This window comes from Hyperolius riggenbachi, chromosome 5 (genome assembly GCF_040937935.1).
Source record: "Hyperolius riggenbachi isolate aHypRig1 chromosome 5, aHypRig1.pri, whole genome shotgun sequence".
Classification (NCBI taxonomy): Eukaryota; Metazoa; Chordata; class Amphibia; order Anura; family Hyperoliidae; genus Hyperolius; species Hyperolius riggenbachi.
The window spans coordinates 84,475,872-84,494,753 of record NC_090650.1 but is presented as its reverse complement, the minus strand read 5'-3'; the positions used below and the strand labels follow the sequence as shown (position 1 = coordinate 84,494,753).

Here is an 18,882-nt window from a genome sequence, read left to right as displayed (position 1 = left end):
AAGAGCCTGGGGAGAACACTGCAGTGCGTAATGTTTGTTTATTTGTTGTTCATTCCAAAGTCAGCAGAAATAATACCTGGTCCACTAGAGCGCTGTGGTAGGAGAATTCCACATAGCTAAACAGCCTAGGCTGAACATCACTGAGAGGGTGGGGCTACATACCAATATACAGCAATATATAGCGTTGGGAAGTGTTTCTGAAGCTGAAACCAGGATAACTCATGTAAAAGTGGGTACCCTAAGTAATTGAATACATTTTACTATATGTCACATTCATCGCTTGTGTTTTGTAGGAGGTGAATGCACTAGAATGTGAGATTCAGCTGCTGAAGATTCACAGACATGAAAGAATAGTCCAGTATTATGGCTGCTTGCGGGATCCCACTGAGAGGAAGCTCTCCATCTTTGTGGAGTACATGCCGGGGGTGAGTTACACCTACTCTGTGAAAGAGGTGATGATTGTGTGACTATATAATGTACAGGATTACCGCTACTTCAGTTCCTCCTCTATTAGTAGAGTTACAAATCTCTGCTGTTCGTGCTGGTTTACATGTAAATACAACATAATTCTGTCCCATCCATATGAAATTTAGAATGCTCTGTTAGGCTTAGTAACCCATTTGGTACATTTTATGCACCTCTGCTTAAAGCAAAAAGGAGATCTTATTGTTAAATATAGGCTCTGCTTCCACTTAGGCCTCATTCACATTACATGCGTTGCTGTCCGTATTTCGGCAAGCGCTCGGGAGGCAGAAACGCAGGTCATCAGAAGTGCATAGACTGTCTGATGTTCACACTGTATGCGTTGTGAACCAGTGTGGTCCACGAACGTATGCTGCACGCATTTTTTGCTCAAACACATGGCTGTCCAATTCACTACAGTGAATGGGATTCAGCCACGCAACCCATGCCATCGCAGATCATACGTGTTGCGGTTCCGATCGCAAGGCCATCTGCTTTGGTAATGTGAACGTGGCCTTTGGTTCCAACAAAGAAACACAGAACGCGGAGTTCAAACCTGCAGCATTTTAGGACGGTTTTAGGGCTCGTTTCCATTGCTGCATTACTGTGCTGTGCATCACTTTCGGCGGGGATTGGGGCTTGCGATCCCATTCATTATACTGAATGGGATCACGGCTGAAGCGCCCCGAAGTGCAGCAAACCAGGCGCGGTGAATCGCCGCACATGAATGGAAAAATGCAAACGGTGCAGTCTATGCATTGTCTGCAGTCCCGGCAATCTCGTTTCCATAAATGCACCTGAAAGCGCGCTATATGGAAACAAGCCCTAAGACTTGTTTTTGTGCTGTGCGATGCTCCTGCTGCATCGCATCCCACCGCAACCCAAAACACCTTCTATGCATAGCGCCACCCCTCACTCAGTGACATACTTCCTGCTGGGCAGGTATTATGCCACTGGGATGCCAGTCGGTCCTTACACTGCGACGCACCGGGCTCCGTCGTTTACACTAGGTGTGTCACCCATTGACTTCCATTAGCCCAAGCACTGTGCGTTAAGTGCGGTGCATGCAGTAATGCGCTGCTGCCGTTGTGTTGGCTCAGATGCTTCTGGCGCACCGCAACGGACCTCCATAAGTGTGAAAGTCTCAAATGAAATCCCTGGATAAATGTTGCCGGGAATTACCTAGTAATTCTAGCCATGGATGTGGTTCTATGCAAGGAAAGCACCCAAACCCCGTTTAAATGCAAATAAATAATTTGCCATTGGTAATATACTCGACGTTTAACCTCTCTTACTGTAAAGAACCCCTTCCTGAATAGGTGGAAAAACGTTTCCTCCATATGCAGGTCATGTCCCCTTGACCCAAAATTAATGCCTAGGAGCTAATAAATTCAACCTCAATACTCGTTGTAGAATATGTTCAAACTCGAGCCAATATCAACAAGCATTACATGAATGCTCAGAACATATCACATTTTCACTGCTTCCAGTAATAATCTGCTTTAGGACCCATTCACACTTGTGTTTGCAGGAGTGATTTTTCAGCAGAAAACTGAACACTGCGGCGATTTTTCTGCGATCGAGTTTAGCGCATCTATAGCCCTGAAACGCGATCGCCGGGAAATCGCCTGAAAATGGTGCAGGCGACACGTTTGCATTTCGCGTTTTTGGGCGTTAGCGCAAATCGCCCAAGTAAGAACGGGCCCATAGGGTTTTAGTACTCTGGCGCTTTTAAAAAGCGCTAGTGTTTGAGCATTTTGCGGAAATCACGGCAAAACGCTCTAGTGTGAATGGGCCCTTAGGGCCAGTACAAATGGGCGCTCTGATGGCTTCTGCTGGTGTTAATTGGCGGTTGCAGCACTCGTTGCTAAACACACTGTCCATTCAATTGAATGAACAGCGCCAATACCGTCATTTTCTGACGCTTACCATTGTTTGAGCAAATGCTGCGTTTTAGGCTACATGTAGTCTCCAGGATCCCTAAGTGTCGTGCTTCTGTGTCCCGCTGCGGGGCTCAAAAAACAGAAGCACCGCTGAAAGTTGCTGAATGCCTTTGTGCTCGCTAGCAGAAAAGCTTTTCAATTGTCTGAAACAGGCCTAACTATCCAATTACGTGTCTATTATTTGGGCAGTAGAACTAGCCATAGCATCCATAGTGGTTGGTGTGGGACCCAGAAGAAGGTAGGAGCCCCATTTAGTTTGTAGCCTGTTCGCAGCCTGAATTAATAGCCTGTTGGTGATAGGATAACTCTGCTTTGGTACGTTTGGCACCTGTGTTTTGCCCTTTTAATGATACCTCTTACTCCATTATCTAGCCTTGTGACAGTGGCTTCCTGCATTTTTCTAATACCATTTATCATTGGGATGTTTGCCTGCTCATCAACCAATCCAATTTTTTCGGTATGTATTTCTTCACAGGGATCCATCAAAGACCAGCTGAAATCCTATGGTGCCCTCACGGAAAATGTTACCAGACGGTACACGCGGCAGATTCTACAAGGCGTGTCCTACTTACACAGCAATATGATTGTACACAGGGACATTAAAGGTAAGAGCACGGAGCAGGGGCGTAACAATAGACCCCGCAAGGGATGCCTCCGCAGGTGGGGCCCAAAAGCCACAGGGGGCCCAAGGGGGGAAAAGTTTGAGAGATTGACAGCTAAGGGCATGAAGATTAAAAACGTATTCTGCTCTCGCACCATTGTTATATTGACTGCATGTGTCCACCATACAGATAAGGACTCATACACACTTTGGGATTTGTACACTGTCCCTGCTCCCTAGAGTTCGTAAAAAACATCTGTCTCTCACTGCTGCAAAGCTCAGATGACCACATATACAAACTTACAAACAAAAGAGTCACATTTTGAAAATAAGTTGTAGACTTTCCCTTTTTCACTCCTAGATTCTTATCACACAGGCTAATGACCTTATGCCCTCGGATTATTTTTACAACACAATGGAGTGGAGATTGATGTCTTTACTGTTGCTGTTTCATTGAGAGCTTGTTAATGAAGTCCAAGATCTTGTAATAACAGTATCAATCGGTGACATCCGGAATGTTTTGCCAAAGTTATGCTGGGTTTACACCATACAATTTTAGATTCTTCTGTTAGATTTTCTGTTAGAATGCATAATTAGATTATTTTCTGTAGAGAATGGTCATTATCTCTGGTGCATTGTCTTCTGTTTATCTCCTGCTGAGTAGAACAATGCTCAGATATGCATAGACGGATCCGCAGACCAAGTGCTGGTAGAAAAATGCTGTTGTTCTTTATTCAAAAGATTCCACATGACATGGCAATAAAACCACAGGGTTCAACTGACGCGTGTCGGGCTTACAATCTGCCCTTAGTCATAGTTGAACAATGCCTAATTGCTCACAGATAGATCGTAAAATAGATACATTTCCAACATGTTGAACTTTATCTATCTGGCAGGGAAATCTAACAAAAAATTGTATGGTGTAAACCCATCATTACAGTGAATACTATACTGTATCTTGTGTTCAGCATGTCATTGTTGTTCCTCCATATAGCATGTGCTCTCATTTGGTAAAATAATACAGCTGTGTGTGTGTGTATGTACTGGGAGCAGAGCTGCAACAAGGGACTTGTCAGCTGCAAGGGGCTGGAGGAAGCCCCGGGCAAGTAGATCTGGGGGTAGCATAGATTGCCTGACATTTCCTTTAAGTCTAAGTGTTTTTATCTGCATAGGGAAAACACATTGGTCCTCAGTTTTCCTGTGCAGCGAGGGGGGTGGGGGGCCCCATCCAAAGTTTCGCAGGGAGGGGTGCCCCATCCAAAGTTTCGCAGGGGGGCCCAGTGAAGTCTAGTTACGCCCCTGGCACGGAGGTGTTTATATAGATCTTAACCTCTTCCAGATGGGGCTTATTGACATATACATTTGACGCTATGCGCAGGTGCACTGGCAGCTTTCCGCTTGGGCTCTGGCGGAAATAGATCAAGTCCACTCTACTGCACAGTTTTGAATTGTCTGCGCATGCACAGTAGAGCACAGTAGAGCTGACCTGATTGGGCTTGCCTAATATCTACAGGTTCTTAACTGGCAGGTATTATAAGGAGGAGAGCCATACATCTAGCGATTTTGCAGCACGATTGACCATCGGATTCGATGATCGGTGCTGCAACATGTCTACCCGATCGATGATTGGATCAATTTTAGTCTAATGCATTAGTCAGACATGCTCGAAAATCTCGGTTGAAAGTGCTTAATGAGGTGCGCAGTACTAAGGGCATTTGATATCACGATCACCGGCATATGTGACAGACCCCAGGCCGCTTTCCCCCAAGTATACAATGTCCCCTTCCCCTTTGCTCTTAATATTCTCACCTGTCCCACTGGTGTGATTCCTGGCATCCTCCACTGTCACCCCGTTACCATGAGTGCTGTACCATGTCACACACACCACATGGTACAGCACTTGTGGTAATGGGAGATAATAGTGGAGGATGCCAGGAGCCCCCTCTGCGGGACAGGTGATGATTTTCTGAGGGGGACATTTTACACTGGGGTGGGGTTAGCATCGGAGGTGGCGTCACTGAAATCTATCAGGTATTGGCCTGCAGCGTATGGGCAGGCAACAGATCTCTCTCTGATCAAATTGGATCAGAGAAAGCACAATTTGGGTAAAGAGGCGCCCCAGTGTGAATAAAATTGGATTAAAAACAAGATGAAATTGAAAAAAAATGAGGTGGCTTACCTCAATGACAGGATCTTTGTATAAGCAAAGAAATATTTATTTAGCACAGGCAACACCTTTCACAGGTCTAAGCCCGCTTCCTCAGGTCAAAAACAGTGCCAATTGCAAATAGCCGATCAGCAAAGGGAGCCTCTCAGAGAGAGATCTGTCATATGGTCGATCTGCTCATACATCTCTAGATGCCCATACTTCGTTAGATGCCCATACTTCGCTAGTTGCCCATACATCACTAGATGCCCATACATCGTTAGATGCCTGTACACAGTGAAACAATACAGTTTTTGGATTAGAGTGAGAGAGGCAAAGCTCTGTATCTCATCCAAAATATGAGATTCTACAAGCCATTGCACACAAGTAGTGAGAGATACCACAGGAAGGCTGAGTAATTAAGATAAAAGCTTGGCTCTGTGAGCTATGGCTCATTGCCCGTCTGTTTCCTGGATTTACAAAGCATGAACCCCTGTGTAACAATGGCAAGAGGCCGGATTATCATCGGAACACATGATATTACAGATGTTTTCTCCATTGTGTGCAGGTGCCAACATTCTAAGAGACTCAGCTGGGAATGTCAAACTTGGTGACTTTGGAGCCAGCAAACGCATCCAAACCATCTGCATGTCTGGAACCGGAATTAAATCGGTAACGGGGACCCCGTACTGGATGAGTCCAGAGGTGATCAGCGGAGAAGGATATGGGAGGAAAGCGGATGTGTGGTAGGTAGTCCAGAGAGAGGTCCCTGATGAACGATTTACTGGATTGGTGTGACTTCTGAATACACACAAATAACCAGTACTAGAATCTGTCAGCAAGACTTAGAAATATCAATAGCAACTTAAGACTAAGAAAACAAAGGCTTACATTGTTTCCTAAACAGCTGACCCTTATGAGTACAAAAAAATAAATAAGGCCATAATATTGTATTAGATGTGGAAATCCCACCAGAGGTTCTACTTTTTAATTCCAGCGTTGGATAGAGAAGAGCTAAACAGCTCTCATGTTGTCTCCTGTGCTTGTGTCCCCAATGGGGAGATATCATATTGGCTCTCTCTCTTGGTGACTCTGTCAACAGAACTGGAATTGAGGAGGAGCTTCTGATCCTGGCACAGATAGCATGAAAACCTCAGGCTGTTCTAACAGTTTTCCTACTAAAAGTGGTTTTATTGCCATCTGTGTTCCTGTTGGGGAGTTTTCTCCCACTTCCTGTTTTCAGTGTCCCTGGCAGGGCAGACATAAGGTGAGGAGAAGGCTACTTCACAATAAGAAAGTTACAAACCCCAATCTGCTCCCAAATATGGTTTGATGCATGAAGTTTCAATGCTGTGTTAGCGTAGGGACCAGTTTGGTGGAGTAAGCCATGGGACACTTTTGAATTGGCTTAGCACAAATCACTGCTGCAGTTTTTTTGTAATCTAATTAAATACAATTTTTACATCAGTGTTTTTTTCTTTATAACCGTCTATGCTACAGGTTGCTGTGTGCATTATTTTTGGAGTGAAAAGGGTTAGTACTGGGGGTTTTGTATGTGTACTATGGATAATAAATAGAACATTAGTAGTATAGAAAAGACTCTCATACAGGTAGTTTTATATTCAGTTTTATAGCTTCATTTTTAAGATTGGATCAGACTGTCACAGTTGCAGTTTAGAATCCACACTCTGACTTTGAAAAAAGAAGCAGAATTAATGCCTCTCTGAACTGTCCTGCAGCAAAACCTCATAATTTACCCTATCGATGAAAGATACCAGCCTTTAAAGCCATGCTTAAAAAAAATAATTTTTACTTACCTGGGGCTTCTACCAGCCCCCCGTAGCCGTCCCGTGCCCTCGCAGTCACTCATGGATCCTCCGGTCCCCTGCCGCCAACTAGTTTCGGAACCGTGGTCCTGCCTGCAAAACCATCTGCTCCAGTAAAAGCACAGTAACTCAAGTCACAGGGGTTCCTCCCCATAGCCCGCTGAAGGTGCGAACGGGGACACAGTGCAGCTCCATGGCTAAGTGACAGAGGGGGATGCAGGGGAAAACACAAGGTCAGAGGAGGACATAGGGGGTCAGAGGGGACAGAGGAAGACACAAAGGTCAGAGGAGGACACGGGGTCAGAGGAAGACACAGGGGGACACAAGAGGTCAGAGGAGGACACAAGGTCAGACGGGACAGAGGAAGACACAGGGGGACACAAGAGGTCAGAGGAGGACACAAGGACATAGGGGGTCAGAGGGGACAGAGGAAGACACAGGGGGACACGAGGTCAGGGGAGGACAAAGGGGGTCAGAGGGGACAGAGGAAGACACAGGGGGACACGAGGTCAGGGGAGGACACAGGGGGTCAGAGGGGACAGGAAGACAAAGGGGGACACAAGAGGTCAGAGGAGGACACAAGGGGTCAGAGGGGACGGAGGAAGACACAGGGGGACACACAGGGACACTAAATGTACAAGGGGGACACAGGGGCACACACGAGGTAGAAAGGGGGAGATAATAATTGGTGGGAAAATCCACAAGACACCCCTGCACCATGGAAGCCCCAGGTTTAGTATATTTTTTCCCCTGGTTTTCGTCCTCTAAACCTAGATGCGTCTTATTGTCAGGAGCATCTTTTAGTCCCAAAAATATGGTATATGTTTATCTCATCATGTCACTTCAGGTACACTTTAAAGCGGATCCAAGATGAAAAACTAACTATAACAAGTAACTTGCAACAAGAAGAAGGGAAGAGATCGAGAGCCCCCGATAGTGTATTATCGTTTGGTATATGGCACAATTGTGGAAAAGAAGGGTTTATACTCACAAGTGTGGGTTGCCAATAGGGGCAACCACTTCAATCGCAGACGAGGAGATTAGACCTGTCCCCGTTCAGGTTTAAGAAAGTCGCTCTCCGTAGAAAAAAGAAGGGGTGTCAACACCCATCCACCAGGTGGATCAAAATGTACTCAAAAGTAAGGAGGCGCCAAAAGGATAAAAGGAGGATCAGATTAAAATGTTAAAATTGTAGGTGGCAATGGTGGACTTGCTCACCTCACAAAAAATCAGCACTAGTTCAATGTAGAAACATATCATTTAATTACTACTCCTTATAAAAAAAAAAAAAAACACAAAATTGCAACGCGTTTCACGGATCTCAAGTCCGCTTCATCAGGCAACAAAAGTCACACAGGCAGGAGCAACCGTGGTGCTGTATGGACACGTATGGCGCCTCCGCTGTTTTTTTTATAAGGAGTAGTAATTAAATTATATGTTTCTACATTGAACTAGTGCTGATTTTTTGTGAGGTGAGCAAGTCCACCATTGCCACCTACAATTTTAACATTTTAATCTGATCCTCCTTTTATCCTTTTGGCGCCTCCTTACTTTTGATAACAAGTAACTTGTCTATATATCTTATCTAAAGTTTAGATTTACACAGCAAATCTAGCTGCAAACAGCTTCAAAAGTTTATGATTATTTATTCCTGTGATACAATGAGGGCAGCCATGTTCTGTTTGTTACATTGTCACAGGTTGAGAGCTGGAGATGCTACCAGCTTGCCTGTGTGTAAATTCAGTCCCCTCTCCGCCTCCTCTATGCCTCTGAAATCAATGGCTAGTAACCTCCTCCTGCCCAGACTGAGCTCCCATAAGCCCTTGCTACAGTGCCTTGGCACTCTGGAAAAGCTGTGGGCGAGGCTTGTTTAGTTTATAGGGAATTAAAGTATTAAAACAAAACTAAAAAAGTATTTGGCTTGAGGAATGCCCTATAAACTATATGAAAGGAACACAATTATGCAATGAGTAAAAGTTTATCTCGGATCCACTTTAAAGAGAACCTGAAGTGAGAAAAGTGCACCTAGGAAGAAGCCTTTGGATCGTAAAGGTTCTACCCTCATCCTCCTCCGCAGGCCCGTTCCAGCGATAGGACCCCAGAAAAAGACTGTGTCGCACCACCCCGCTTGGCTTTCTTGGGAAAAATCTGGGCCGGAATGGGTCTGCACTACTGTGCAAGCTGCAATCGGGCTTGGCTATTTCCATCAGAGTGGGACGATGCTAGTGCACATGGGCCGGGAGGCCACTCTTCAAGGGTCCCAGCACTGGAGCGAGCTGACGTACGAGGACGGGGGAAGCCTCTTTAGGACCCAGAGATTGTGGCCTTCTCAGATTTTACAGGTTTGCTTTAAAGGAATACTGTAGGGGGTCGGAGGAAAATGAGTTGAACTTACCCGGGGCTTCTAATGGTCCCCCGCAGACATCCTGTGCCCGCGCAGCCACTCACCGATGCTCCACCCCCGCCTCCAGTTCACTTATGGAATTTCAGACTGCGCCTGCATTGCCGTGTCCTCGCTCCCGCTGATGTCACCAGGAGCTTACTGCGCAGGCCCAGTATGGTATGTGCATGCGCAGTACGCTCCTGGTGACATCAGCGGGAGCGAGGACACGGCAATGGAGGCGCAGTGGTTTTCAGACTTTAAAGTCTGAAATTCCAGAAGTGAACCGGAGGCGGGGCCAGAGGCAGAGCATCAGTGAGTGGCTGCGCAGGCACAGGATGTCTTCGGGGGACCATTAGAAGCCCTGGGTAAGTTCAACTCATTTTTCCTGACCCCCGTACAGTATTCCTTTAAAGGCCTGAGCACACTTGTATGCCTCTGTGCATTTAACAGCAATGCGTATCAGTCTGTAGCTTTGATGTGCTGTTAAAAAATGCACAGGAGCATGCAAGTGTCCACAGGTTTCCAGACTTTGGCCTAGTGCACACCAGAGCGGTTCGGCTGCGGTTTGCGATCCGCTTGTGGGTGCGGATCCGCTAGGGTAATGTATTTTAATGGGCTGGTGCACACCAGAGCGGGAGGCGTTTTGCAGAAACGCATACTCCCGGGCTGCTGCAGATTTTTGATTGCGGATGCGTTTCTGCCTCAATGTTAAGTATAGGAAAAACGCAAACCGCTCTGAAAAACGGCACTTCAGAGCGGTTTGCCAGGCGTTTTTTGTTACAGTAGCTGTTCAGTAACAGCTTTACTGTAACAATACATGAAATCTACTACACCAAAAACGCTTCACAAAATCGCAAAATGCTAGCTGAAACGCTACAGAAAAATAAGAAAAAGCGTTTCAAAATCTGCTAGCATTTTGCGGATCTGCTAGCGGTTTTTGGTGTGCACCAGGCTGGTGCACACCAAAAAACGCTAGCATATCCGCAAAATGCTAGCAGATTTTGAAACGCTTTTTCTTATTTTTCTGTAGCGTTTCAGCTAGCATTTTGCGGTTTTGTGAAGTGTTTTTGGTGTAGTAGATTTCATGTATTGTTACAGTAAAGCTGTTACTGAACAGCTACTGTAACAAAAAACGCCTGGCAAACCGCTCTGAAGTGCCGTTTTTCAGAGCGGTTTGCGTTTTTCCTATACTTTACATTGAGGCAGAAACGCATCCGCAATACAAAATCTGCAGCAGCCCGGGAGTATGCGTTTCTGCAAAACGCCTCCCGCTCTGGTGTGCACCAGCCCATTGAAATACATTACCCTAGCGGATCCGCACCCGCAAGCGGATAGCAAACCGCAGCAGAACCGCTCTGGTGTGCACTAGGCCTTTGTGTTTGTCTAAGGAGGCATCCCAGAATATGCCGAAAGGACCTCTGTCATGAAAATCATAAAATGTAAAACACATGTAAACATATACAATTAAGAAGTACGTTTCTTCCTGAGTAAAATGAGCCATAAATTACTCTTCACCTATGTTGCTGTCACTTACAGTAGGTAGTAGAAATCAGAACCGACAGGTTTTGGACTAGCCCATCTCTTCATGGGGGAGTTCTCAGGGATTTCTTTATTTTCAAAATGCACTTAGTGAATGGCAGTTGCTCTGTCCAACTATCAAAAAAGTGCACTGTGAGCAGGGAGGCTGGCCAGCATCTTTCTATAAATCTTTTTTAGGAAGTTTCTTTATAAAGAATAAAGGCCATCCTGAGAATCTCCTATGGAGAGATGAACTAGCCCAAAACCTGTTGGTAATGTCAGATTTCTACTACTTACTGTAAGTGACAGCAACATAGGAGAGAAGTAATTTATGGCTCATTTTACTCGGGAAGAAACGTACTTCTTATTTGTTTGTGTTTTAAATTTGAAGATTTTTCGCGATAGTTCCTCTTGAAGGAATCTCAGTTTGACAAGACTGAGGATCGTAGAGTGATATTCATAGAGTGATATTTTTATAAGTGTAATGGTTCTGTTTATCTCTGTCCGTCCTAGGAGTGTGGCCTGCACAGTTGTGGAAATGTTGACGGAAAAGCCTCCTTGGTCAGAATTTGAAGCCATGGCCGCCATTTTCAAAATAGCCACTCAGCCAACAAAGCCCCGCCTCCCGGACAATGTTACAGATTCCTGTAGAGACTTCATGAAAGTAATATTTGTGGAGGAGAAAAGGCGGCCCACCGCAGAGGAACTTTTAAGGCATCCTTTTGTTAGCCATAGCATTTAATTTTTTTTCTGTCACTGTAGACCAAATGAAGGATTATGAAATACAGACAGAAGCCACAAACGTGTGTGTCTTCCTACTGCTTGTGTTCCTCAAGAGGGCCTGCCTGGGATATAACAGACACTACGGGAAGAACACACATTTTATCATCAGCAAAATAGGACAAGTCATACCAATGTATCAAGCAATACGTTACTGGAGGAAGGTCAGGAGTTACCAAAGATATCTTCCGTTTTACCTGCCGTCCAAATTTTCTTTATTTTCTTCATTAAATCTGACCTTTTATTTAATAGAAACCATACAGATAATGTTTAAAACCGTGGTGAGTTGGGATGGTCAGTGAGATGCAAATAATTCTAAATTGCTGCAGGATTATGCAAATTTTATATGCTTGAACATGGACCAATTGAATTCCACCTTGGCAGAACCAATGGAACAATTCATTCCACCATGGCAGGATTCGATTGGTCCATTTTCAGGCTGCAGGTATAGTGCTGTCTGACATAATCTCAGGTTACTAAAACCTACTACAGCTATCTGACAGGGGTTAAAGTGGACCTGAACTCTTGCACAGGACAGAAGGAAAACAGAGAGAAATGCACCCTGTATGCATTTAGAGAGTTTAGCCTGTCTAATTCCCCCTCATCTGTGACTAATCACAAGTTGTAATTTGATATCTCTACTGTGTCAGCTGCCTGCCTTGGCAGAGCAGCTAATTTGTTAACACAGGATGATAAAAATATGTCTGCTTCCATGAAAGCATTAAGTAAACATGCTGCAGATTTATTGCAGGATTCGTATCAGCTGTAACAAAGAAATGTTTCTCTTTAAAGGTTATTATGCTGTTGCTTATCTTTTAGAGCAGAGAGGAAGTTCTGAGTTCAAGTCCACTTTAAGCCTAAACTGATGTCACTGGTAGGAACGCAAGCTTATTCAAATGAACAGAGGGCTTAGTGAGCACTATTGCTGCATCTAACATAACGTACTGGGGACAGTGGGGATGTAATGCTGAAGAGGATTTATTAAGCTGGCAGTATTGCAATATTGCATCTTGTAAAGCTTGGTTTAATGAATGATTGGCTGATACAGAGCAACACATACATGGATCATGCCGTTCAGTAATGAGTTTATAAATGACATCTTTGTAAAGCAACAGCCTTTATCCTATATAATAATACCTAAGTGTCTTTGCGTCCCATGTCCCTGTGTGTGTCCTTTTGTTGCAGTGAGCATGTGCAGGGAGGGATGCAGAGACATAGAGAGCGGCTTGCAGGGTAAGACGGGGCCAGAAGGGGCGGACGTACGCTTGGCAGCGGATGTGTGCTCTTGCGGCGGGTGCGCGCGCGCGGTTTTTAAACGGGCTAAGGTCACTAGTAGATTCTGTAATATTCTTTATAAGTTCTCTCTATGTTCTATAGAAGGAAAATGTGTCCTGACAATAGTGTTCCTTAGATTATAACGGTTGTACTGGTGGAGCTGATGTGGCAGGGAGATGATTGGACATTACCTCTCATAAGTATTATTGGAAATGTTTTACCAGCATCTTCCCTCCTGGGACTGTAGTCATCCAGCTCTAATGCCACAGCCTCTCTCTTCTTGGCTTTGTATATCTTCCTCTGTATTTGAGTTACAGACTTCAATGGGTCTTGATGACAAAATTAGTCAAGCCTATGACCTGGAGAGTTTGAAATTGAAGGTGGCATTGGCAGCTGGTCAATCTACGGAGTCAGTGGCGTAACTAAGGAGCTATGGGCCTCGGTGCAAGTTTTGCATTGGAGCCCCCCAAGCATGCTAAACATAACAATTGATACGGTTCACCAAAACCAATAAAGGACAACTACAGTGTCAGAGGTGCAAGAAGGGGATGGGGAACAGTTTATTAATGATTACTACTATTCAAAGAATCTATAGAACTGAATATTATTAGCACAGGACCAATAGAGTTAATACTGTGGTTGAGGATAGGCCCCACGGGGCCCCTCTAGCCCAAGGTCCCCGATGCGGTTGTAACCTCTGCACCCCCTATTGCTAAGCGACTGTATGGAGTGGTGGTATAGTTCTTCATTAAAGGACAACTGAATTGAGAAGAATAACTGCCATATTTATTACCTTTTAAACAATGGCAGTTGCCTGGCAGCCCTGCTGATCTGTTTGGCTGCAGTAGTGTCTGAATCACACCGAGAATAAGCATACAGCTAATCTGGTCATATCTGACAATAATGTCACAAACACCCGATCTGCGTATGTTTGTTTAGGGTCTATGGCTAAAAGGATTAGAGGCAGAGGATTAGCAGGATAGCCAGGCAACAGGTTGCTTAAAAGGAAATAAATATGGCAGCCTCCATATCCCACTCCCTTCAGTTGTCCTTTAAAGAGACACTGAAGCGAAAAAAATATATATGATATAATGAATTGGTTGTGTACTATGAATAATTACTAGAAGATTAGCAGCAAAGAAAATATTCTCATACTTTTATTTTCAGGTATATAGTGTTTTTTCTAACATTGCATCATTCTATAATATGTGCAGATTACACAACACTCAGCATTCAAAATGAGTCTTTCAGAGCAGTCTGTGAAGTAATGACCTCTCCTCTAGCAGAGGAAAAGTAAACAGTTCAATTACAGTTGAGATAATAAAAGTCAGATAACAGCCCTCTCCACGACATTAGTTAGTCGGAGAGCTTAATAGCTTTTTTGCATAGAAATAACAACTGGAATTTCTCAACTCTTCCTGTACTGGAAACAATTAGACTGATGTATCTGATATTAATGTTTTATTTCTTAGCTGTACTACACATACAAATCATAATATCATCATTTTTTTTTCGCTTCAGTGGATGCTGTTATTTCTGCGTATAGTATTGTGTCTCAAGTGTTACTCCCCATCTGTGCTTCAGTCATCAGCTTGAGAGTGGAACCGGGTTGCTTTTGTAAGACGGCCACAAGGGCCACATCAGTCCAGTTCTAGGACTCTGCCTCTGTTTTAAAATATGCAGCAAGTATTATTAAAACAGGCTTTGTGCCTTTCCTTTTTAAAAAAAATAAATATTTAGATGAGTAAAGAGGGGTTGGAACTTTTGCCTGCTTTTGATTGCTGGGAAGATTTCTCCTCATTTCCTGCTCAAGGTGTTTTATAGCTGTTTGTGTCCCTGATTTCACTGATTTTGTCAGGTAGAGACGTCAATTAGATGAGCTTATAGTTGGGAGTTGATGCATGTTTTGGCATATTTTTGTAGCTTGCAATAGGAACAATTGCAGTAAATACAGCGGCTGATGATTTTGATTGGTGTAGTTCTAAGTTGCATAAACCTGCATCACTTGAAATGATGAGCACCGCGCAGAACATCTCTACACAGAGACAGGAGATGAGAGGTAATCTCTCCTACCAGAGCAATGTATGATAGAAAGCATTCAAAAGCCTTCTTCACGCAAACCAAATACAAAGGGAAAAAATAGTTTTATTTCAGAGAAAGTATTTCAACTGTCAGGACACCGGCAGAGACTGTTTCCTAGTGGTGGCTATTAACCATACAATCCCACGGACGATCAATCATGTACCATCAATGTTATGATTCATGGTAAACTATCAGTCGCTCCCACTAACGGACGAAAACCCGCTAACTTATCCAATCAGATTGATGGGATCTATCCGAAAAATGGATCGATTCCTTTAATATGATGAAATTAGTTAGCAGGTCTTCGGCCATTAGTGGGCATGACAGATCGTTTCCAATTGATCATAGCGATGATCGGAAATGATCATTTGTCCACGGGATTATTTCCTTAAAGTGGACCTGAACTCTTGCACAGGACAGAAGGAAAACATAGAGAAATCCACCCTGTGTGTATTTAGAGAGTTTAGTCTGTCTGAGAGCCGATTCACACTTAAAGGTGCAAAACGCGTTTGCGGGAGTGATTTTTCCTCGCTATGACATGGAAAAATCATTGGACACCGCAACGATTTTTTCGTGATTGCGTTTAGCGCTTCTATAGCACTGAAACGCGATCCCCGGGAAATTGCCTGAAAATGGTGCAGGCTACATGTTTGCGTTTGGCGATTTGTGTTAATCGCCGGCGATTACCGCAAATTGCCCAAGTGAGAATGGGCCCATAGGGTATGATTGCACTAGTGCTTTAAAAAGCGCTAGCACTTGAGCATTTTGCAGAAATCTCCGTCAAAATGCTCTAGTGTGAATGGGCCCTAATTCCTCCTCACCTGTGACTAATTACAACTGTCATTTGATCTCTCAGCTGTATGCGCTGGCTGCCTCGACAGAGCAGCTAATTTGTAAATACAGGATGTTAACCCTACGTCTGCTTCCATGACAGTAGACACACAGCAGATTTATTGCAGGATTTGTATCAGCTGTAACAAAGAAATGTTTTTCTTTAAGGTTGTTATGCTGTTGCTTATCTGTTAGAGCGGAGAGGAAGTTCTGAGTTCAGGTGCGCTTTTATGGCCACTTTCATAAAACACGCGCACACACACGCTGCACCTTTTATATTTATATCATTGTGTATATTTTCGGTCCATCTGAAAAGACTGTGCCATAGTAGTTCAGAACAAATGTAGATTGTCTTTAATGACCAAAGTGTGTATTGATGCCAAAGAGATGTACTTTTATCTTCTATCTTTAATGTGTAATAACGTTGCTGCATTCCAGCTACTTGTGGGGTCCAATGTGTTGCTAAATGTGCCAAGCTATTTTTCATTGTTAAATCTTATAATAGCTTATTTTATTATTTAGGGACAGCGAAGAAATGCAAGACACAGGTGCCAAAGGGTCGGCCAATTAGTTCCAAATAGAACGATAACTTAATGGCTGTTATCAGTCACTACACTAAAAAGTTGACCGCACCCATTAAGATTACGATCGCATATGAAAATGATCAGTTCAATAAAATGATCACATCTGTGCAAAATCAAGCTGTAAACCTAAAGAGGAGCTGTAGTGAAAGAAGTGTCATAAATAAAATTGCTTTTTTTAATACAATTTTTCATTTATAAGTTATTTAGTCATTGTTTGTCCACTGTGAAATATTAGGGGGGTAGGGACAATCTGTACAGCTAATTAGCCTAGGCTAAACATCACTGGGAGGGTGTGGCCACATTCTATTTTCAGCAACATATAGCTATAGGAAGTGTTTCTGATGCAGGATTCAGGAAAATTACTATAAAAGTGGTTATCCTGAATAATTTACTGCATACCATTATGAGTCACTACAGTGCCTCTTTAACCCTTTCGCAGCCAATTTATTTAGAGGCTTGCAAGTGCTCCAGGCCAATTTATTTTAGCACTTTTTTTATTTCTTCTTTGCTACATTTCCTTCCTTCTAATTAGTACTGCTGTAATGTGTATTATGGCTACTTGTCACTAGGGGGCAGCATGAGACAATAGCAGAGGACTTCTGCTTTTAGTTTCTATATTTTCTACTAGTAGAGAGAGATCAAAGCATTCCAACAAATGACAGCACAAAGGAGTTCTGCCGATTGAGTTCAAAAGCCATGCACTTATCTCAAACCAGATCATGCTATTGAAGCTGCTAATGGATTAAAAACAATGGATTAATTGTGATCCTTTTATTGAATGGGAAAGTCAAAAATTGTAATCAATTTGCAATCATATCTTTCTGTGTGTGGCCAACATAAGGGTCCTATATTTACAAAGCCACTAAGTTTCGCTGCATATTTGTAAATGCTCTTTAATGTTGAAAAGTGACTGTGAAGCTGTAGTGATGCCTTGACCTTGCATTTTCTATGGGCACATCTGTTTTATGTGACTCCACAGCATTAGTACATACTGTATATTAAATGGCATATGCTATTTATAAGTGTACTACGTGACATCTAGCCACATACTCAGTTGACTTCTATTCAACCTGTGAAGAGGCTGAGATGAGTGCTTGGGCAGCAGTAGCTGTCACTAGGCATTGTCACAATACATAGCGACAGCTAGTGTCAGCTGCTAGGTAGCAACACACAAAATGGGATTCTCTCCTGTGTATTTCAGCAATGTGAATTTCTTCCGAACGATCGTATCCTGTATAAATAAATCACAAGACTTGCAATGTAGATATTGGTTACAAAGCCCTATAAACATTGTAGGCCCCTTAACATATTGTGCCTTTTTAAATGGGGACCCAAACTCATCTGTAGCACACAATAAAAAGTCTTTATTGCACATATAGTTGCTGAAGGAATTCACTTATCTGTGTTCTGTGTTTGCTTAGGCAGATGAAATTGCCTAATTAGTTCTCATCAGCAGCTGTGAATAGACTGCAGGAGAGCCCTGCCAATTAGCTCTCCCTACAGTAAACACTGACGCTTAACCCTTTCAGCGCTCCCTGAAATAGTGAAACCAAGTTAAAACAAAGTTTTTTTGTAGAATTTATGTAAATTGTAATAAAGACTTTTTTTCCATTAAGTTTATCATGCTGTGGCTAATCTTTTAGAGCAGGGGTGAAGTTTTGAGTTTAGTTCCACTTTAAAGGAGTACTCCCACTATTGTCATTTACTGAGGTTTCCCTGAACTCCATAGTTATAATTCTAATACATATATTTAAAGCAGGGATGTCAAACCGGTCATACGAGGGCCGAGGTCCTCACACATTTTTGCCACAGCTCACATTAATTGATGGGTCTGAATCAGGAAAGGTGTGGTCCATCAGGTAGAACACATTCCTCTCTGTCTCAGTCCATCCTAAACACTGGCATGGATCTGGCCCTCAAGGCCTGGAGTTCGACACGTGATTTAAAGCAATGCAACTATAAGGAGATTGCCTTGCCTCACATCTGCCATTACTTTCTGTGGCATGGTATGCTTTTAGCCTCTAGAACTGAAAGGCTGACTGATGCTGAGTTTGCAGTGGACATCACAGCAGGTGGAGGTTATTATATAAACTGTAATGAGAGAGAATAGTGTCTGCTGCAGGTAAGATGACCACAGTACAACCTCCTCCTGTGAAACTGGCTAGTGTTCAGTATTTACATCAAACTGTAAAGAGGGGCAATGATATGCCAATGATTCTGGCTTACATTAAAATTTAAAGCAAATTGTACACACCGTGGAACCAGGCAATTTGAAAACAACAGGAAGATTGTTAAATAAAAAGATGAATTTTAAGAGGCTTCAGAGTCACTTTAAGCCATCCTGTAAGCTGCAGTTGTGGAGATTTGAAACTTCTAAAATTGTTTTTCTTTCATCCTATTTGATTGTAAGACTAAGATAATAACATATTTTTATACATTCTCAAAGTCAAG

At 43.3% G+C, this 18,882-nt stretch overlaps 1 protein-coding gene across 5 annotated transcripts in view; it reads left to right on the top strand.

The window, feature by feature from the left end:
* Positions 1–18,046, top strand: part of LOC137518287 (mitogen-activated protein kinase kinase kinase 3-like) — a 200,423-nt gene extending 182,377 nt beyond the window's left edge. For all 5 annotated transcript variants that reach the window (XM_068235937.1, XM_068235936.1, XM_068235938.1 and 2 more), the window contains 4 exons: positions 294–425; positions 2,881–3,010; positions 5,721–5,898; positions 11,393–18,046. In XM_068235937.1, coding sequence (XP_068092038.1) covers positions 294–425; positions 2,881–3,010; positions 5,721–5,898; positions 11,393–11,621 — 669 coding nt within the window. In that variant the 3' untranslated portion in view covers positions 11,622–18,046. The remainder of the gene's footprint in view (positions 1–293; positions 426–2,880; positions 3,011–5,720; positions 5,899–11,392) is intronic.
* Positions 18,047–18,882: the final 836 nt, after the last annotated feature.